Source organism: Carlito syrichta, unplaced genomic scaffold, assembly GCF_000164805.1.
Source record: "Carlito syrichta isolate Samal-C Ts95f unplaced genomic scaffold, Tarsius_syrichta-2.0.1 Scaffold304516, whole genome shotgun sequence".
Taxonomy (NCBI): Eukaryota; Metazoa; Chordata; class Mammalia; order Primates; family Tarsiidae; genus Carlito; species Carlito syrichta.
The window spans coordinates 602622-624911 of NW_007248612.1; the positions used below are offsets into that span (position 1 = coordinate 602622).

Here is a 22290-nt window from a genome sequence, read left to right on the forward strand (position 1 = left end):
GAATCCAATTCTGATGATTAGTATTGTCCTAATCTCCTTTAATTAAAAAAGGCACTAAAATTACTTCAGTGTGTCAGCTTTAAGTATTAGTCTCTTCCCCAAGAACAACCACTGACATAGTTTAATAAAATAAAATGAAAGACAATTCAAGAATAAAATTTGGGCAGCTTACAGTATTTTGAAAGTAAATGTTATGTAGATGGTTGTTATAAAAATTTCAGAATCCCAACTGTAGTTTTATTACTAAAAGAGACAACAATTAAATATAAAAACACGGAGAAGAAACGTAAGTTTTGGAAAAGGTAGATTTTTAATAACTGCTTTTTATCACCAGTTAAGTCATGCAGTTACAAAGTAGTTAGAAATTTCTGAAAGGGTAGTATAGTTTTTAAAAAAGCTCATTCTTACATATATATTGTCTAGCACTTCATTGGGACACTACTGTTCAAAAGGCCCTGGCCAAATGACTCCCAAACAGAATGCTCAACCCAAGGTGTTTTCAGCCCACTGTTAATGAAGCTGGGTGCAGAATGCAAAGCCTCTAGAAGGCGAAGACACAAAGTCAAGTCGAGGAGAGGCCACTGGCAGCGCTCAGAGCCAGCCAGCTCCAAACAGGGAGCCCATGTGGTTTTTTCTGGGACACTCTACTTGAATTATTGTTCAATTAGTCAACAATAGATCTTCAAAAGAAAACAATTAATCAACATGATAAAGTTACTGCATTTCTTGGACTATGTCATAATTATAGTTAGCAAATTCTGACATCTTAACAATAGCCTCCATCATTTTTGCAAATATGAAGATAACTTAACTCTCCATTGGGCTTTTTATTTTTGTTGGACAATAACATGACTGATAAGCTATAAATGATACTGTTTTATGATATAAAAATACGAGCTTTTTTCATTTATTATGTTTATAGGCATTCACCGCTTGAGTTAAGGTTAGGCTTGTTAAGTGATTAAAGGCAATTTTATTACAGCAGCATGTACTTCTTTTATTCTAAAAGAATAAAATTCATAAACAGAAACAGCTTTTATTTTTGTTTGCAACCTGTAAAACTGAGTTATTTTGCTGATGTAAAATACCAATAACTCACTTGAGGACGATGCCACCTTCTGAAAATGCCACACACCTACTTTTTGAATGTGTTAGAGTTACAGCACATCCCAGACTTGTCCACAGCAAAACAAGTGGGCAACTGACTGCTCTTGACTGCCTTCCTGGCAACAGCACTGACTGCTGAGAAGAGTCACAGAGCAAGGCTGCACAGCCCGATGGAAGAGACCTTTTATTTAAAGACAGAATATCTAAATGGCTCTCCAGTAGAGGTGATTTCTACTTTCATACTCATCAGCTTGTACATGATCCCCTAACCTTAATTTGTTTCTTCTTAAGGGGCTGATTTGGATTGACTTGGCTGAGAATGGTGTACATTATCTAATGAGTCAGAAGACAAAGGGATTTTTGTGGTTACATGTAAACTTGTGATAGGTCTGCAGAAGTTACAGGTAAAAGAGGGTAGTGAGGAAGTCAGCCACGATCCATCTATGTGAAGGTCACACCGGCTTCATTGTATACTTTAAAGACTTTCTCAATGGCATTGACATATGCAGCTGTTCTCAGGTCCAATCCCAGGTTATATTTCATGGCTGTGCGCATAATTTGCTGAAATGAAAAAGTAAATGCAGTAAGACCACTTCAAGTAGCTGGGCCATGAACAAACAAACTGGACCTGGTAAGAGTTTTCCTGTTACCATTTCGGGGCAGAACTTGGGCAGCCAAAGACAAACTACTACGGCAGTAGAACAACATCTAGGTAGGAAAGACTAATTCTCTGAAATAAAAATGATTACAGTCTAGGCAGTAGTGAGAGCCCTTTAGACATCCTGTTATTGGCAAATTCATTTGATGTACTTTCTGGTTGTTTAAAAGAACTAACAATGGGGCGATGAGAATGCTTTAGAATTACGTAATGATGATGGCTACACAACCTTGTGAATATAGTAAAGGCTGCTAAATTGCATACTTTAAGAGGATAAATTTATGGTATGTCCATTATATCTCAGTAAGAAATTACTAACAACAGAACAACAATAAGAAGTACTACCTTCATCACTATCTGTTCATGCTATTTCAACTTAAATCTAAGTGGAGGAAATTAGGAAAACTGGACTCAAACTGTGTTTAAAGGTTCTAAAGTAGGAATTTAGTGGTCAAAATAACTTTTTTTTTGAGTGGAGTCTTACTTTATTGCTCAGGCTGGAATGCAGAGGTGCATTCACAGCTACCGCAACTTCGACCTGCTGGGCTCAGATAATCACCATGCCACCACACCTGGCTAATTTTTTGACTTACTGTATAGATGAGGTCTCGAACCTCTGGGCTCAGGCAATCCTCTCACCTCCTCCTCCCAAAGTGCTGATATTACAAGCATGAGCCACTATGCCCAGCCCCAAATTACTTTTTTTTAAAAGCAGGATTTATTGAGAGGACAGAAAAGCGCCCACAGTGGGAAAGGACCAAAGGGGGTTGCCCCAATAACTTTTAATTGTACCAAATTCTATAGTAAGGTGGTCACTATAACATACTGGCAGACCAAACTGCAATAAGCTTGGCTGACTACTTGATACTTGGCTAAGTGCCAACATCACTCCCTCCTAACTTGGCATTACTATTTATTTTCAAAGTCTGGTAAACACATTTGACAGCTCTGAAAAAAACTGCTCATTATCTGAGGCTGAAAAAGCATGTGTTCTGCTACACATAAATGAGGATCATTTAACATATTGCTATTTTCTGTCAGTACACACAGTATGATGGCTGAGATAACATGGTTGGAGTTGTACTTCATGCGAGTAGCAGAAATGCAAAAAGCATCGGCACACGTACCCTGGCAGAACGCTCCATCGTGTACGCCAAGCCAGAGTGTACAATGTCTTTCTCAGATGCACCCTATTAGGAAAAAGTACACAAGTTTAACAAAATTATACAAAGACATACTTTGTATAAGATTACAAAGGATTCTTGAGTAAATATGCAAACAGAATGGTTTTGTCTTTCAGTAAAGATATATATATAATTTATGTACAGTATCAAGACACAGTATCTTGATATTTATTTTTTTTCCACATTAGACAGGTAACAAGGTTTGAGGGAGGACATTTCACACATGAGCCTGAAAATCCAATTATCACACTTATAAACTACACAAGGCTCTTGATACTTATTGAGGTAGTTGCTCTTTAACCACAATTTAGTTTTATATTTCACAGCTAACAAACATTCATGAAGTAAGATAACAGTAAAACAACGAACAGAGAAAAGTACTGAGCAAGAAACACGAGGGCAAGTAGTGAGATAAGCACCCTTTAGTGGTTTGAGATAACAGTCACAATGAAGCAACAAGGCATGATGCCCTCATTCACTGAAGTTCCTCAGGTGATCAAGGATACCAGACAGTACACAGAAAGGAATCTGGTTAATTCTAACAACAGCTCTTGGGCAGAATTCTGTCTGTGTATTCAGTAGTACCATCAATTTTTTTTTTTCTTGAGTCAAAGTCTCACTCTGTTCCCCAAGCTGGAGTATGGTGGCACATTCATGGCCACTGCATCCTCGACCAGCTGGGCTTCCAAGTAGCTGAAACTACAGGCATAGGCCACCACACCCTGCTAATTTTTAAATTTATTGTAGAGACGAGGTCTCGCCAAGTTGCCCAAGCTTGTCTTGATGCTGTGGGCTCAGGCAATTCTCTTGCTTCCACTTCCCAAAGTGCTGGATTACAGGCGTGAGCCACTGCGCCCGGCTGTACCGTCAATTTTTAAGGTTGCATGAATCTTAGCAGCTCTTTTACTGACAAAAAAACAAGGACTAGAGAAGTTTGCCAAGGCTATGGATAGCTAGGATATAACCCAGAGCCTCCACAATCAGGTCAGCTTATCTCTGCCCTATGTCAATTCTATCAAATTTGTTTCTTGAAATGCTTTCTAAAAAATTAAGATAATTGTCAGCCAGGTGCAGTGGTTACACCTGTAATCCCAGCACTTTGGGAGGCCGAGGCAAGAAGATTGCCTGAGTCCAGGGATTTGAGACCTGCCTGGGCAACTTGGCAAGACCATGTCTCTACAATAAATAAAAAAATTAGACGAGCATGGTGGTGCACACCTGTAGTTCCAATTACTTGGAAGGCTGAGGTAGAAGGATTGCCTGAGCCCAGCACATCAAAGTTGCAGTGGCCGTGAGTGTGCCACTGCACTCCACCCTGTGCGACAGTGAGACTCCTACTTAAAAAAGAAATAGGCTGGGCGTGGTGGCTCTTGCCTGTAATCTTGGCATGTAGGGAGGATGGGAGAATTGCTGGAACTCAGCCTGGGCAACATAGCGAGACCTTGTCTCTACAAAAAGTAAAAAAATAAAAAAGATAGCTGGGCATGATGGTGTGTACCTGTAGTCCCAGCTACTTGGGAGGCTAAGGTGGAAGGATCACCTGAGCCCAGGAGGTTGAGGCTGTGGAGAGCAATGATCATGCCACTGTACTCTAACCAGGGCAAAAAAAAAAAAAAAAAAAAACCTAAATAAATAAATGAAACATTTGGGTTAAACTTTGTTTTGTTCTATCAATTTGGGAAGAGGAAACACATTTGTTTTGCAGGTAGACTACTGCTGTTTCTTCCATTCACTCACACAGCAAACATTTATTATCAGGTACTGGGGACATAGAGGACAAAATTAAAATTCCATTCTCATAGCAGGAGGAGAGGCTAAGTACATCACAAAAGTTTTGTTTTTTAAAATTTTAGATTCAGGAGGTACATGTACAAGTTGTTACATGTATATATTGTGTGATAGTGCCATTTGGGCTTCTATTGAACACATCACCCAAATAGTTAACGTGGTACCTAATAGGTAGTTTCATCCCTTTCCCTACCTCCTTTAGAAGTGCCCAGTGTCTATTGTCCCATCTTTTTGTATGTGTGTACCCTGTGTTTAGCTCCCACTTATAAGTAAAAAACATGCAGTATTTGGTTTTCTGTTTTTGTTTTAATGCGTGTACGATAATAGCCTCAAGCTGCATCCATGCTGCTGCAAAGATCACCAAAGCTTTTAGATGAGATAGAGAAGTGGTTCAGGGCCTGAGACTTTCCAATGTGAAGAGGGTGTAGAGATGAAGAGGTAGCAGCAAAAGGCAATGAGAAGAAATGGTCAGTGAGGCAGGAAGAAAACCACGAGAATGTGGTATCCTAGATGCTAAGGGAAATAACGATTTCAAGAGGGGAGTGATAAATTGTGACAAGAGCTGCTGATAGGTCAAGTAGTAGAGGACTGAAGAATGACCCTTGATTTGACAATGCCGCTGGCTATCTAGATAAGATCAGTTTTGATGGAGTAGGTTCAAATACAGAATTAGAGATTGAGTACATACAGCTGTTTCAAGGAGTTTTGCTTTAAAGTAGTGGTCCCCAATCTTTCTGGCATCAGGAACCAGTTTCATGAAAGACAATTTTGCCATGGACAGAGTGAGGGATGGTTTCAGGATGATTCAAGTGCATAACATTTATTGTGCACTTTATTTCTCTTATTATTACATTGTAATATATAATGAAATAATTATACAACTCATTAAAAAAAGGCATGAATGGAAGTGGAAAATAAAATAATGGGCAGGCACCACTGATCTGACAGGAAGTGGAGCTTGCCTGCTGCTGTGTGGCCCAGTTCCTAACTGGTCATGGACTGCTACAGGTCTGTGGCCTAGGGGTTGGGGACTCCTGCTTAAAGGGAAACATAAGTGGAAACATAAATGGCAATCCCTGGAAGGGAAGTGGGATTAAGATCTGTATTTTTTTAAAAGAGCATTTAGTAGGCTGAGCATGATTCAGGAGAAGGAAAAGTGATGACGCAGGAAGAGAGAGGGAAGACTTGCTAGAGTAGTGTATCTGAGAGGTTGAGGACAAGCCATCCACTGCTCACAACAACTTGGCTTAGCTGGGCATGGTGGCTCACGCCTGTAAACCCAGTACTTTGGGAGGCCGGCAAGTGGATTGCCTCAGCCCATGGGTTCGAGACCAGCCCAGACAACTTGGCAAGACTTTGTCTTTACAATATATCAAAAATGGTAGCATGCACCTGAAGTTCCGGCTACTTGGAAGGCTGAGGCAGAGGGATTGCCTGAGCCCAGCAGGTTGATGCTAGGGTGGCCGTGAGCGTGCCATTGCACTCCAGCCTGGGAGACAGAGTGAGACTCCAACTCAAAAAAATAAAAATAAAAATAAATCAATAAATACGCTGGGCGTGGTGGTGCATGACTGTAGTTTACAGCAACAAAGGCTGAGCTGGAAGGACAGCCTGACCCCAGCAAGTTGAGGCTATGGCGGCCATGAGCATGCCACTACACTCCAGCCTGGGCAACACAGTGAGACTCTGATTTAAAAAACAAAACAAAATACAAATAAAACTTGGCCTAGAAATGGAAACATGGTTTCATCTGAGTGACAGCTGTGTGCGGCATGGGATGACCAAAGCGGGCAAACAGCCCTCTAACAATGGCAGCAGCAAGTCCTTCTAATGTGCTGCAAGTTACTTGTAGTGGATGTATGTATGAAATTCTGATATGTAGAGTGAACTTTCAGAGAAGGCCACAGAGCTGCATCACACGTAAGCAGGAAAGGGATCGGGGCATTCCAGATAGAAAGATCAGAACATAGATGTGGCTTTGGGAAAGAAGAAGGTTTACTGAGGGAGCAATTAGTACCCAGAGTGGCAATATATCTTTTCTCCTTTAAAATGAAATCTTTAACTTTTTCCCATGTTGTAATATCGTGTTAAATTCTTTTCCATGACTGAATATTTCTTTTTTTTTTTTTGAGCTGGAGTCTCACTCTGTCACCCAGGTTGGAGGGCAGTGGCATGCTCCTGGCCACCACAGCCTCGACCTGCTGGGCTCAGGGGGTCCTTCCGCCTCAGCCTTCCAAGTAGCTGGGACTACAGGAGTATACCACCGTGCCTGGCTAAGTTTTTGATTTATTGTAGAGATGAGGTCTCACCAAGTTGCCCAGGCTGGTTTCACCTTGGCCTCCCAAAGTGCTGAGATTATAGGTGTGAGTCACCACAGCTGGCCTTCAATTCTTTCTATTTCTCTCAAGCTTAAAAGAATCAAAACACACGCTAATTATCTGCTGGGTGTGATGGTGCAGGCCTATAATTCCAGCTACTTGGGAGGATCACTTGATCCCAGGAGTTTGAGATTAGACTGGGTAACAGAGTGAAACAAACTCACCTCTAAAAAACAACAAAATCCCCCATAATAATTCTTAATGATTATGTCAGAATCACTGTTAAGACATTTTTGCATTGTAAAAGTACCAAAAACAGAACTCTTATTTATTTTAAATCTATTATTAGTCACTAGGATTTTTACTCCAGTTTGTTTATCTGTTTATTTATTTAGTCATAATCTCACTCTGTCGCCCACACTGGAGTGCAGTGGCACCCTCACAGTCATTGCAACCTTGACCTGCTGGGCTCAGGAGATCCTTCCACCTCAGTCTTCCAAGTAACTGGAACAACAGGCACGCACCACCACGCCCAACTACTTTTTTGATATATTATAGAGATAAGATCTCATGAAGTTGCCCAGGCTGGTCTCGAACCCATGGACTCAGGCAATCTCCTGCCTTTGCCTCCCAAAGTGCTGGGATTACAGGCATGAGTCACTGCACCAGGCCTCTTACTCTAGTTTCAGGACATAAAGAAAGGGGAAGGGGCCGGGCTCGGTGGCTCAGCCTATAATCCCGTGCCTTTGGGAGGCTGAGGTAAGTGGATTGCCTGAGCCCACGGGTTCGAGACCCGCCTGGGCAGCGAGACCTCATCTCTACAATAAATCAAAAAATCAGCTGGGCGTGGTAGCGCATGCCTGTAATTCCCGGCTACTTGGAAGGCTGAGGCGGAAGGATCACCGGAGCCCAGCAGGTCAAGGCTGTGGTGGCCGGGAGCGGCCACTGCCCTCCGGTCTGGGCGACACAGTGAGACTCCAACTAAAAAAAAAAAAAAGAAAAAAAGAAAGGGGAAGGTACAAAACACATGTCATACAATTACTGTCATGCTGATTATCACCCCTCGGCTCAAATCAACCCACCAGGTTCTGTCTGAAGGAAAAAGCAGGAATTTCATGTAAAGTCCAACTCTGGGGTTGCCACACTCACCGATATCCTGTCTTGGAACTCTGCTGTGGGTACAACGGGAATAGTTCCACCGTGCTTTCCAAATTTTCTTTCTAAACTCTCTTGAACAGACACTATAAAATAAACCAAGAGATCAAAATAAGATATTGCTAATAGAAAACAAAGTGAAGTAGAACCGAAAGTAGCCTCAAACTATATCTGTAACCCAAAAACTAACACAAAGTATTAAAAATCTTCAACACTAATGATATAATAGGGTTAATCATTTAAAACTCAGTTAAATAGGAATAAAACACTGGCCAATTTCCTATATCAATGTGAATTTAGGTCACTGCTCTGTTTCCATAACACCCATTACCAGGGTTTTGCTTTGGCTCTGTTAAAAAGAAAATGCTTAGGGAAAAAGAAAAGGAAATAGAAGGAACACTTCACCCAGATTCTCAGAGTGGGCTGAGCACAGAAACTCAGTTGGAGGTCTTGGTCTTATTTCAGCTTGATGAGAAATTCTACTCTTAATTGTGGCGCTTACTCTAGTCAAAGAAAAACAAGTATTCTCATCAGAAGACTTAAAAAATTCTTATACTAGATAGGTCTTCACTAAGAGCAACCAGAGACAGAAATGGGTGTGTATCAACAATGGAGTTCATGCTTTAAAATCACAGTTTTTATAGTATTAATAACTTGTAAATTATGTTCTGGGAACATTACATCATAGACTAAAAATCTGAAACAAGCATATTTTGGAGTTAATACACTGAATATTCATTAAAAATTGAATATTTTTGGTCTAAGTCTAATCTCTATGATTAACAAAGGGAAAAGTACTACTCAGGCAATTCTCTTGCCTCTGCCTTCCAAAGTGCTGGAATTACAGGTGAGCCACCATGTCCAGATTTCAAGTGTATCTTTTCCCAGGCTTTTAGCTAGACCAAAAGATTAGTTCTGGAAAATAAGATTATTGGAACTCACTGAGCAAATGGTAATTGGAATCTCTTTCATATTTGAAGGTCAAACGGCCATAGCTGACATGATTTAGATTCTTCAACCATTCAAAGTAAGATACTGTCACTCCTCCAGCATTCAAGTAGAGATCCTATATACAAAAATGTGACAGGAAGACACCAAAGAAATTAAAAGATGAACCTAAGAACTCAATATTAATATCAAGCTTGACTGAATTTCACATATTCAAAAATATCTTAGATAGTAGCTGGAACCACAGGTATGTACCACCACACCCGGCTAACTTTTTTATTTATTGTAGACATGACGTCTCACCAAATAGCCCAGGCTGGTCCTGAACCCCCTGGACTCAGGCAATCCTCTTGCCTCTGCATCTGAAAGTGCTGGGATTACAGGTGTGAGCCACGACACCCAGTAGTATCAGGCTGCTAATTTAACATCTCCCCGCTTCTCAATTCATCTAAAGTTTTTTCCATTTAGGAAAAAGAACCAATTTTTTTTGGCTTACTAATCAAGTATTTGATCAACTTTGGTTAGAGCCTTTTCTCTACCCTAAGTTTTCAGCCTAAGTTGCTTGCCTACCAACCACTGGATTGGACTGTCCATAGGGTATCTTACCAGAAGATTAGCACCCTTCTCCCGTTGCCTAACGAGTGTCTATTTCAGTTATATTAAATGTCTTAAGTGCTTTCAGCAAAGGGATTCTTAAAAATGCATCCCAAGCCCACACTAACTTACAGTAACCTTTTGGTGTAGACCTACGTTCAGTGTTACCTGCTAAAGAACATGAGCATGAGGTTCCTCTTACTAGCTTTCTGATTCAACCAGTAAGGAACACTTAAAATACATAAGGTTAGGAACCACATAGAAAATCTTAAGAGTTTGATACAATAGTGTTTCTAGCACAATATACATTTATATAACCAGACTCTTAGGAGGCTAACTACATACTCAAGAAAAAGGCTGAAGTAGGAATAAGTGCTCAGGTCAAAGTGAAAAGTGACAAGTTTATTATATTAGCCATGCGTCTGTTTTTTCTTTCTTTCTTTTTTTTTTGAGTTGGAGTCTCACTCTGTTGCCCAGACTGGAGTGCAGTGGCCGCTCCCGGCCACCGCAGCCTCAACCTGCTGGGCTCTGGCGATCCTTCCACCTCAGCCTTCCAAGTAACTGGAACTACAGGTGTGCGCTACCACACCCGGCTATGTTTTCCTTTTCTTTTTGAGTTGGAGTCTCGCTCTGTTGCCCAGGCTGGAGTGCACTGGCACAATCACAGCTCACCACAGTCTCAAATTCCTGAGATCAAGCAATCCTCCTGTCTCAGCCTCCTGAGTAGCTGGGTGTGCCACTATGTCTGGCTTTTTTTTTTGTAGCGAGAAGGTCTTGCTGCATTGCCTAGGCTGGTATTGAACTGCTGGGCTCAAGCAATCCTTCTGCTTTGGCCTCCCAAAGTGCTGGGATTACAGGTATGAGACACTGTACCTGGCCCTACTATATTTTGTTTTTTTTTTTTTTTTTTTTTTTTTTTTTGAGTTGGAGTCTCACTCTGTCGCCCAGACTGGAGTGTGGTGGCTGCTCCTGGCCACTGCAGCCTCGACCTGCTGGGCTCCAGCAATCCTTCCGCCTCAGTCTTCCAAGTAGCTGGAACTACAGGCGCGTGCTACCACGCCCGGCTGATTTTTTGATTTACTGAAGAGATGAGGTCTCGCCAAGTTGCCCAGGCAGGTCTCGAACCCGCGGACTCAGGCAATCCACTCACCTCAGCCTCCCAAGGCGCAGGATTACAGGCTGAGCCACCAAGCCCGGCTCTATATTTTCTTTCTTTTTTTTTTTTTTGAGTTGGAGTCTCACTCTGTCGCCCAGACTGGAGTGCAGTGGCCGCTCCCGGCCACAGCAGGCTCGACCTGGTGGGCTCCGGCGATTCTTCCACCTCAGCCTTCCAAGAGCTGGAACTACAGGCGCGCACTACCACGCCCGGCTAATCTATATTTTCTTAAAAGCAAAAATAAAGATGAAGAATTCACTACAGCTTCAGAGACTCAAAATTTCTCTCTTCCTTTCAACTCCTTGCAAAAGACAATTAGGACTTCAAGTACATATAAAGTCTGATAAACACAGATGACTTACTGGAATAACCATAATGTTCCTCTCCAGGAAGATCTTATCAGCTTCTGGAGTTGTTGGCCCATTGGCACCTTCAGCAATGATCTGTAAGAGAGTCAGGAACATAGAGAAATGCCAACAACACCGTCAAATCCCCTCCACTGAGGGTAAGAGATGTGCGTATATGAACAGAGGGCTGTGGGGAGAAGCATAATATCAGTTAAAATTAAATTAATAACGGTTTTTTGCTCTACAAAGTATATAAGATTACTTTTTACCTCTCTGTTTCCCTATTTTTCTTAACTACTTTTTGGAAGTTTGGTTTCAGAGGAAACCCACGGTAATGGTTATATAACTCTGAATAGACTAAAATCCATCAAATTGTATATTTTAAGTAAGTGAACTATACAGTACACAAATTATATGCCAAAAAGCTGTTACAAAAAGAGAAGAAACTCAGATTTTTCTATGCCTACCCTACCACCAATGTCATTCACATGGATATTGTTGGTTCTGGTTGCTATGATGCTTTCACCTTGGCTTTGACTCTGGGTGCGTTGGATTTGGTCAACTGCTTCTCACTGGCAGCTGGGATCAGTATGTCACAGTCAGCCTCCAAGATGCTTCCTTCATAGGGCTTTGCCTTGGGGAAGCCCAGAATGGATCCATGTTGCTGTAATTGATTGAAAATCAGAATTAATGGCTCTACCAGCATTTAAATGTTTACATTTAGTGCCTATGTGATAAAAATATATCAAGAGTTCTTTAGCTACATTTAAACAATGAAAGTAGATTTAAAACAAGACTTATTTCAACTTTACAAGGCTCAGGATGATCAAATTCATCAGATAACAGATTAACACACCAATTTGAAGTCTTCCAGTTCCTTCGGGTCAATACCATCTGGATTCCATATACTCCCATCAGATTCACCAACACCAACACATTTAGCACCAAAACGATGTAAATATCTCATAGAGTGCAGGCCCACATTACCAAATCCCTGTGAAGAATAATTATACAAGACACAAATATTAAAGTCTTTGTGCAAATAGTAAGTCATGTTTTGACCAATGTAAATCCACATTCTGTTAGTTTAGAAGCAATTCTCAAAAGCCTTTGCCAAAAGAAACAGTGTACTAATTGGCTTCTTACGAATAATAAAACTCTGTGTTTAAGAATGTGGAACCAGCCCTTTATTATCTGTAATGAGTCTTCAAGAGGTTTACTTTAGCTTATAAAAAAATGGCAGTGGTGTTAGCCACACAATAAGGTCCTCAGTCCTTGATGATGAGATATGCTATGGTTATAAAAAGGCAATTTGAAGGAATACAAATTCTATTTTAATGTTCAACTTAATTCAGATTCTTCTAGTGAAATACACGTTAATACAGCAAACAAGTTTGGATCAACAAGCAGATCTTTCTGTATACTCATAACACTTTTAGGAAATTATGTTAAGAGATCTTCCTTTCTGGATACAATTTCAAGTTTGAATTTAAGAAATTCTTAAATCAGTTCTAGTTCTCTTACCAAAGTTCAAAAAAATAAAGACTACATTACTCTAAAAACAACCACTCTAAAATTTAGAAGATTCAAAATAACTACATTTTAAAATTGCAATTCTAAAGACATTAAAAAACGTAATGTCATCAGATACGAAGAAAATAAATCTTTTCTTACCTGAACAACAAATGTTTTATCTCCAAACCCTGGTGTCATTCCTAAAATGCTCATGTAAGACGCTTCATTGATGAAATTTTCAATCCCATGGAAAACGCCCCGGCCAGTAGCAGAGATGCGCCCGTGGATGCCTCCTTGACTGATGGGTTTACCAGTAACACAGGCATGTGCATTAATATCCTGTATGAGGGAGCCATAATTTAAAGAGTGAAATGTAAAGTCTAATGTCTATGATGAATCAGTATAATAACTTAAAGTCAAAGCACATTCTCACTGAACTAAAAATAAGCTCACTAGGAGTGTGTATATGTGCGTGAGTATGTTTAAGGTAGACGTTCACCAATAAATACATGTCTCACTTTTTCAGCTTTCCATAGAAATAATTTCCATAGAAATTATACAATGGAAGAGTTTGGGAATCTGGAATCAAGTAAGTACAAATAGCAACACTATAAAAGTAGACATAGTTCAGCTTAAAGCAATTATTACTTCAAATATTTAAAACTTATCAAGTCAGGGTACACTCATGTAAGTATTTTTAAACCTACTATAAGATTTCAACATGTCACCAAAATACAGCGTGAGACAGGAAGTGGCATTAAAATGTTCTCAGTTGGGAAGACTCAATGTTACTCTGCCAAACTAATCTAGAAACTCAATAAAATCAGACTTTTTAAAAGAAATTTTAAAAGACTTTACTCAAGTTCATCTACATGAGTGAATTAACAAAAATACTCAAGGAATTAAAAAACAAAAGGCACATGTGAGCAAGACAGAGTTCTGTGATTATGTGTGACAGAATACCCTTGGTAGCAGTAGCTACCTCTGCGACATGGAGATGGGGGTTAACAGTCTTCACCACCCATCTTTCTGTTCTCTTTGAATTGAGGATGTGCCTATATTCTTGTTTAGAAACAAGCAAATTTACAAAAAAAAAAAAAAAAAAAGAAGCAGAACGGGAGCTTGGAAGAACGTCCATTCCAAAGCATCAAATATATTATAAACATGCAATAAGAACACTACAGAATAAACAAATCACTCAGTGGAACAGAGAAACTAGAGAGGTTTTTTTTTTTCTTTTTCTTGAGACAAGGTCTTACTCTGTTACCCAGGCTGGAGTGCAGTAGTGCAATCACAGTTCCCTGTAGCTTCAGCCTCCTGGGCTCAAATAATCCCTCACCTCAGCCTCCTGCATAGCTGGGAATGTGTGTGTGCCACCACGCCTAACTAGGAGACGAAGTCTCATTATGTTGCCCAGGCTAGTCTCAAATTCCTGGGCTCAAGCAATCCTTCTACCTCGGCCTCCCAAAGTGCTGGGATTATAGGCATGAGCCACCATGCCCAGCCAAGACAGTCTTATTATATGCAGGAAATCAATATAAAATGAAAACCAATATAAAATTTTAAATCAGTGACAAGTATGAGCTATTCAATAAACTTGTTGAAGCAATTTGCTACTCATGTAAACAAGATTAAGAGCTTCACTTCACACCATATCTCTAACCCTTGCTGTCATATCCCTATGTTCCAGCTGGGTGAGTTAAAAAGTGACCTGTATTGCTTAAATATTTTTACGGAGAACATAGAATTCTATTTCTTGTAACTGCCAACAAAGAATGGAAGCAAGTAAAAAGTAGTCTAGTAAAATGATTTATAGAATTAGTAGTTTTCCCACAGTTAGCATTCATGAATAATTAACACTTATGAATACAGAATTGTAAACTGAGTGCCAAATGCTTTTGAACAGTGAAAATGCAAATGTTGGAGCTGAAGGAAATACTGTCTGAGGTCAGGCCTGGTGCCAACTGCCAGGCTCCCCAGCATACCTAATGGTCTTGGAAGCCCAGGGGAGAACACACTCTCCCACCACCAACATACTTCTAGGTGGGGCTAGACAAAGGGAGCTGCATGATTCCAGTTCCTATCAAGAAGTAAGTAATAAGAACTATGGCCTCCTTACCATAGGCCTTGATTTTGAATTTCTTATCACTTAAAGAAGAAAAACTTTTACCGGAGTAGTTCAAGGGTTAGGGGGCAGTGCCTCACAAAGCTTTCTTTTGCTGTGATCCTTGAGAACGAGCTATGAATAATAACACACAACCTACTAGTTTGCATTACTCAATCTAGTGTCTTGCTTAAAAAGAACATGAGACCACCATACCCAGAGCTCATTTAACACAAAAAGGTGACAGATGGCTAAGTGTCCTTATTGGGAATGGAAGTCAAACCATAATTCGTTGAAGGATCTAATACTGCTCCTGTTTTATTTCAGGGTAGTTGTATAATTTACCTGATATAATGCTAATACATATTTACGCTCTGATGCTTGCTAAGGGCTGTGTATTATTCTAAGTGCATGAGTCCATTATTCAACTAATTCTCATGACAATCTCTCAAGGTAGGTTCTATTATTAGAATCATTTTACATATGAGGAAACTGAGGCAGAGGCTCTCAGATTACAGAGCTGGTGGGGAAGGAGTCTGGGTTGGAATTCAGGTAGATAGTTCATGCTCCCAATCACAGCAAGACATCACCTCAGGAAATGTGCTCAAACTCACATTCTTCCTCTTCTCCAAGGCCCATTTTCCACTAGGGCCTTTAAAAGAAAAAGTTTCCCACACCTTTATTCCCTTGGAGTACTTTGCTATGTCTATCATCCTGCAACTATTCTGCACTGTCTATTTCTTGCACCAGTGAATCTGTGATCCACAGCCTCTCAAGCTGTATTCTTTCTGCTTTTTGCTGTGCCATTCTTCTTAGGTGGAGGCTACACCCCATATCCTACTTCCCTCTTCACATTCCTTTACAATCTGGGCCCTGGAATGGTCTCCGGCTCTCAATAATCCCATTCTCCAATGCACATAGTTGAGGTTCAAAATGCCCACTCGGCTGTGTCACACACATAGTTACAATAAGTTCTTCACTAGTTTCCCTCTGTTTTCAGGACAAGCACCTTCCTGTCACCTACCAGGCAGTTACGTGGCCTGACTCTCCTTTTACTAGTGTTTCTAACTTCCCTCCACTTTCTCGACTCTGGCCACAACTGTCATCCCTTAGCCTTGCATCCCGAGTTCACTCTGCTTATAAACTTCAGAACCCTTACCCAGATGCTTTCTTCTGCCTCCAAAACACTTGCCATCAAAACTTCCCCTGGTCCATGTCCACATACCTTTCAGAATGCAGACCAGAAAGTTACATCTCCTAGGAAGCTTTTTCTGACTGTACCTCTGAAGACTTGGTCGGGTCCATTATTCTTCACAGCTTCAAAACAACTTACAGCATTTATCTCAATTGTAGCGAACACCTTGCTTATGCTTGGCCTTAAACATAGTAGGCATGCTATCTTTTCCAACTCCATTTTTCTTCCTACTCCTTATATGTTTTTTTTTTTGAGTCAGAGTCTCACTCTATCACCCAGGTTGGAGTGCAGTGGCATGCTCACAGCCACCATAGCCTTGACCCAATGGACTCAGGCGATCCTTCTGCTTCAGCCTCCCAAGTAGCTGGAACTACAGGCGTGAACCACCACGCCCAGCTAATTTTTTGATTTATTGTAGAGACAAGGTCTCACCATGTTTTCAGGCTGGTCTTGAACCCTTAAGCTCAGGCAACCCTCTTGCCTCAGCCTCCCAAAATGCTGGGATTCCAGGCATGAGCCACCGTGCCTGGCATGTTTCTGTTTTTCAAACCAAATGAACAGAAACACTAGGGCTTGGTATTTTTATCATTGCTCACTCCTTCACTCTTGTTTTCTATTACCTATATAAGTAAATATTCCTTACCTCCAGACAATTTGAGCACTGTTTTTCTTCCTCTTATCCCTCAAATCTCCAGATGTTCAAATTCTACCCATTTTCAAGGTCTAGCTCAAATATCTCTGAGAAAACCTTCTTTCAGGAACTCTTAACTCTCTACCCTTGCACTGCACTATTTCCATACGTTATCTGCTTATGTGTCTTAGTTCTTCTTCAAATGAAAGCTCTCTGAGGGAAAAGACAGTAATGAACGAATGCTTCTTGATTTATGTTCTAGTGTCTCAGCAGAATGCGCTGCCCTGATTGGTGAAGTGCCCAGTACAGGCAGCATGTAAGTAAAGGCTCCATCTGTGTTCACTACATTTACAGGTGAAGAAGAGAAACAGAGGTAATAATGTACACAACAAGATTATAACTGAAGAGGAGGAGGAGGAGAAAAACCCAGGGATTCTCAACTCTTTCGACTTCTCAAATAATCACTCCAATTGTTACTTCCTGTAGACAGCAAATTAAAAGTCTTGGGTCTCCCGGTGGGTACTCACATAGTGCCCTATGGTGCTAGCATAGGTGTCAGCTATCCAGGACATCTCTCGCTCGCCTGTGCTCATGTCCGGGGCAGGCACATCAATGCCAGGACCTGGGGGCACAGGGAAAGGGCAGTGCACCAGTTTTTTTACTCTTCTCAAACACAAAGATCTTTATAATTCTCTACAATAACAAAGTCACCATGACTAGAAAACTTTAGATCTCACTGAGGAAACTAATCAAAGTCAAATGTTTTACTACAAAACTTAGATACACACAACATTACAAGGTAATTTCTCCCACTAGCATTTACTTGCTGTTATGTTTGCACAAGACATAAGCCACTCCATAGGATTTCTGAGTGTGTGACCACAGGCTAATCAGTTTAGCCTCTCCTGACCTCAGTTCCCTAAATTGCAATTAGAGTTAGCAGTACCATCTTGCCCTAAATAAGCAGGATTATTATGGTTAGGGAATATATGTGTATGGGACAGTATAGTCATATGCTGCTTTGAGGGGTGTAAGCCCTCCTTACCAAGTAGAAAATGAGAGTAGAAAGTCACACTGCTGAAGTAACCTTGTTAAGCCCCATAATGCTTTTACTTGTGCAAGAATATTGCTCTGACCTATTATTCAACACTTTACATATACAAAAAGTTTAAGGCCTTGGCTTTAAATCACAGCAAATTAAAAAGCTTGAGAATAATAAGAAGTTAGCTTAAAGGCAGCAACAGATACCACTGACAGCACTAATACTGATGGCCACAATGAGATCTCTAATAAAATGTGTTAAATGATACTTACTCAAATCTGTAAAGGCACAGAAATACTCCTCTCAAAAATGATAAAAATAAAACAACTTAATTATCTAGCATGTCAATTAAATGAAATATGGTATACCTGTAAAAAGAAGTACTAAACCACCATTAAAAAGGATGACTTATATCCATGTAAATTACTTGAAATCACCAAAACATACATGTAGAAAAAGGCAGGTTTCATAAAACATGTATAATATATAATATGTTCCCATTTACATAAAATTCTTTCTTTCCCTCTTTTCCCTCTCTCTATTGCTTTTGTGTGTGTGTGTATGTGTGTATGAGTTGGAGTCTCACTCTGTCGCCCACTCTGTCTGAGTGCAGTGGCATGCTCACAGCCACCAAAGCCTCGACCTGCTGGGCTCATGTGATCCTTCCGCCTCAGTCTTCTAAGTAGCTGGAACTACAGGCATGTACTGTCACGCCCGATTACTTTTTTGATTTATTGTAGAGATGAGGGTCTTACCCAGTTGTCTAGGCTGGTCTTGAACCTGTGGGCTCACGTAATCCTCTCACCTCAGTCTCCCAAAGTGCTGGGATTATAGGTGTGAGCCACCGTGCCCGGCCCCTCTATTTCTATCTATACACCTATAAATATGTATGCAGAGGTTTAGGAGGATACATACAAACTTATTCACTGTGTATTCTCTGGATTTCAGCCTTATTTATAACCTTATTATTTCAATTTTATACTATGAGTTCATTTCTTTATTAAAAAACACAATTCTAAAAATGATTAAGGTATTAAGTCTCCTCAGAACATAAAGTTCTAAGGGCTGTACTTAAGTTTTTCCTATAATTTTTACTTTTTAGCCAACAGAATAGGTATATTTTATTGCTTTTCTCCAATTCAGGGACCCAGATCTTGCATAATATACTTCTTTGAATAACTTGGGTAAACTGGCTTAAGGAATGGCATAGGGCTGGCCTAAAATAACTTTGAAATAGTCCAGGTCTGCTTTTTATATTCCCATTCTCCCATCCTCCACTCCATCTGTAACTCTCCTAAGTTTTAGCACCCTTTCCTTCAGTTACCTTATAAATCTCATTAAGTCTAACCTGCCCTCACCCCACACAACACTCTTACTTGGAAGGATTAATGCCATATTCTAGCCTCCCTCATCCACCTACAAAAGGGCTCTAGCACTCCTATTTGCTTACTTTCCATTCCTTTAGAGTAACATACCTCTGCTGGAGGTCAGTACAACCTTGTTTAAATGTATTCCTTTTCTCAAGCCTGGCCCAGTGGCTCATGCCTGTAATCCCAGCACTTTGGGAAACAGTGGAAGGAAGACTCTTGAGTCCAGAAGTTTGAGACCAGCCTGGGCAACACAGTGAGAACTCATCTCCACAAAGTGGAGGTGGGAGGATCTCTTGAGGCCAGGAGTTCAAGGCTGTGGTGAGCTATGACTGTGTCACTGCACTTCAGACTGGGTGATAGACTGAGACCCCGACTTAAAAATTTCTTTTTCTCCCAAGGCACAAATGAAAAATTGCTCCTGAGTCCTTCTAGATGTATCTATAAAAGAGTTATGCTTGTTTTTAGGAACATTAAGGGTTAAATGAGCTTGTTGTCTCAAATGACAAGTCCAATTAGAGAAGGGCTTTAGTGAGTAACAAGTCTGAGGTGCCTAGTTTGTAAATTAGAAACATAATGATAAATGTTTTCTCAAAAACATCAGTCTAAACATGCTAAAGGTGAAATAGCTTCCCCCACCCCAACAAAAATCACAAAGTATCAATTATTAGATTTATTAGTTTTTTACTCCATATAAAATCAACGTACAGGGATGCACAGATTATAAGTAATTCCTGAAATTCCTGAATAACATAAATTCTCAAATATATGGAGAACAAGTCTGAGACAGAAGACCATCTTTATTTAAAAAGCAACTGCTCTAATAAAATATAAGAATAGGTTAAGAGCTAAAAGTATTTTTGGTGCATGGAGATTCAGGAACATGAGAAGGGTGGAGACATCAGGGACCTGTAGGAGAACTTTATAGTTTACAAAGGGAGTATCTAAACTCATACAAAAGAATTAACATCAACATTTCAAAAGCTTTTCCAAAAACACAAGAGGAAGGAACATTTACCAACTCACTCTATGAGGTCAGTATTAGCCTGTTATAAAGACTGGACCAAGACATTACAAGAGAACTACATACCAACATCCCTTACAACAGCAAAAAGAGGAATAAAATACTTAATTGTAAGTCTTCTACACTGACAACTATAAAACATCATTGAAAAAAAAAAATCAAAGAAACCTAAATAAATGGAAAGACATCCCATATTCAAGATCAGAAGATTTCATATGACTGAGATAGAAATAGTCCAAAAATCAGTCTGCAGATTCAATGTAATCCCTATAAAAATCCTAGCTCCTTTTTCTTTTTTTGCAGAACATTCACAAGCTGACCTTATACTGACACAATATGACAGGGTCAGAGCTCAGACTCAGTTCTGAGCCTCACCCTGAAACTCTCTGTGGAAAGGGAAGTCAGAAAATAACATAAGTGACATCAATGTTGAAGCTTTGCCTAAGTGAGAGAAAATACCCTTTCTGCTCTTAGGCTACAAAGTGTTCTGGGCCCAGGCATCAGTGAAGCTGCATCATAGGTTAACGAGGCATTTGCACACAAGTAAAGAAATCAAATTACAGCCAGGAACAGTGGCTCATGCCTGTAATCCCAGCACTTTGACAGGTGGAGGCAAGAGGATTGCCTGAGTCCAGGGTACAAGACCAGCCTGGGCAACTTCGTGAAACCTCATTTCTACAATAAAAATAAAAAAATTAGCCAGCATAATGGCATGTGCATGCAGTTCCAGCTACCTGGAGACTGAGGCAGAAGGATTGCCTGAACCCAGTGGGCCGAGGTTGCAGTGATCGTAAGTGTACTACTGTACCCCAGCCTGGGTGACAAAGCGAGACTCCCATTCAAGGGAAAAAAAAAATTACTACTATCTAAGCTTTGCTTTCTTTCAGTGTTCTAATGAACCACTTTTTAATCTTTGGAATAATAAGCTACTTGTCAAGATCGATAAAGTTAAGCTGGAGACACTCGAGATACGGGCAGTAGGTATGAGCGAATAGTCTGAAACCATTCAAGATTATTAAATATGTCTGAGGTTTAAGTGACGAGGAAATATCATATAAAAAATTACAAGGTGCCGGGCTAGGTGGCTCAGCCTGTAATCCCGCGCCTTTGGGAGGCTGAGGTGAGTGGATTGCCTGAGCCCGCGGGTTCGAGACCCACCTGGGCAGTGAGACCTCATCTCTAAAATAAATCGAAAAATCAGCCGGGAGTGGTAGCGCACGTCTGTAATTCCGGCTACTTGGAAGGCTGAGGCAGAAGGATCGCCGGAGCCCAGCAGGCCAAGGCTGCGGTGGCCAGTAGCGGCCACTGCACTTCAGTCTGGGCGACAGAGTGAGACTCCAACTCAAAAAAAAAAAAAAATTACAAGGCTATTAACAGGCTAAACATGACTTCAAATCACCATATCTCAGAATTAGGAGGTATTCCTATAAAAGGGTGAGTGAAATAATTAACTCATGTTAACATGCCTCTGTGCAACAATACACAAGTTCACAGTAGTGCTGAACCCATGTCTTTTAAATGATGAAAAATAGGCCAAATCTAGGGAAGTTGTAGTGTTATCTATCTTACTTCTATATTAGGTTATTTATTTCACGTCTTTTTCCTAAAAATGGGGCAAAATTCAAAATATGAACAGCTTAATTTCATAGGAACTTGTCAATGGTGTGGGGGATGTTGGGGAAGAAAAACACAAGAGAAAGCAGAGAAATTCTCTTTCCTATTTAATAAATTTTTAATTTGTTTAATAATGTCAATAGGGCAAGTTTTCTATTAAGTAATTTTGTGTATTTTATTCAAATAAACTAGAAGCTTTCTAGACCAAGAAAAATATATAAAAAGACTTAAATTGTTTGAAAATTAAATGACAAATATTTATATATCATACAAAAGAATATTCAGATCTCATACGAAAGAATATATAAACACAGATAATCGGTATTAAGATTTAAAAAATCAAGCAAATGAAGAATAGTATCCTCACAAATTTAGTATGTTTTGCAAAAGATTCCACAAAATAGTAGGAGTCTCAGGAATTCTGAGTGATGGCGAAGTGAGCAATCATATTAGCTTTGCTGCCTGCTCCCACCACTTTATTTATTTATTTATTATTATAATTTTTTTTGAGGTGGAGTCCCACTCTATCACCCAGGCTGGAGT

General features: G+C 40.2%; 1 protein-coding gene across 2 annotated transcripts in view; it reads right to left on the minus strand.

Moving 5' to 3' along the window:
- Positions 1-287: 287 nt before the first annotated feature.
- GLUD1 (glutamate dehydrogenase 1) overlaps positions 288-22290 on the minus strand; it is a 47253-nt gene continuing 25250 nt past the window's right edge. The window contains exons 5-13 of one of the 2 annotated variants that reach the window (XM_021713385.1): positions 17228-17322; positions 12930-13109; positions 12112-12249; positions 11782-11919; positions 11271-11351; positions 9149-9276; positions 8205-8296; positions 2893-2955; positions 288-1668 (exon numbers count right to left, since the gene is read on the minus strand). In XM_021713385.1, coding sequence (XP_021569060.1) covers positions 2945-2955; positions 8205-8296; positions 9149-9276; positions 11271-11351; positions 11782-11919; positions 12112-12249; positions 12930-13109; positions 17228-17322 — 863 coding nt within the window. In that variant the 3' untranslated portion in view covers positions 288-1668; positions 2893-2944. The remainder of the gene's footprint in view (positions 1669-2892; positions 2956-8204; positions 8297-9148; positions 9277-11270; positions 11352-11781; positions 11920-12111; positions 12250-12929; positions 13110-17227; positions 17323-22290) is intronic. The other variant, XM_021713386.1, reaches the window with a different exon arrangement.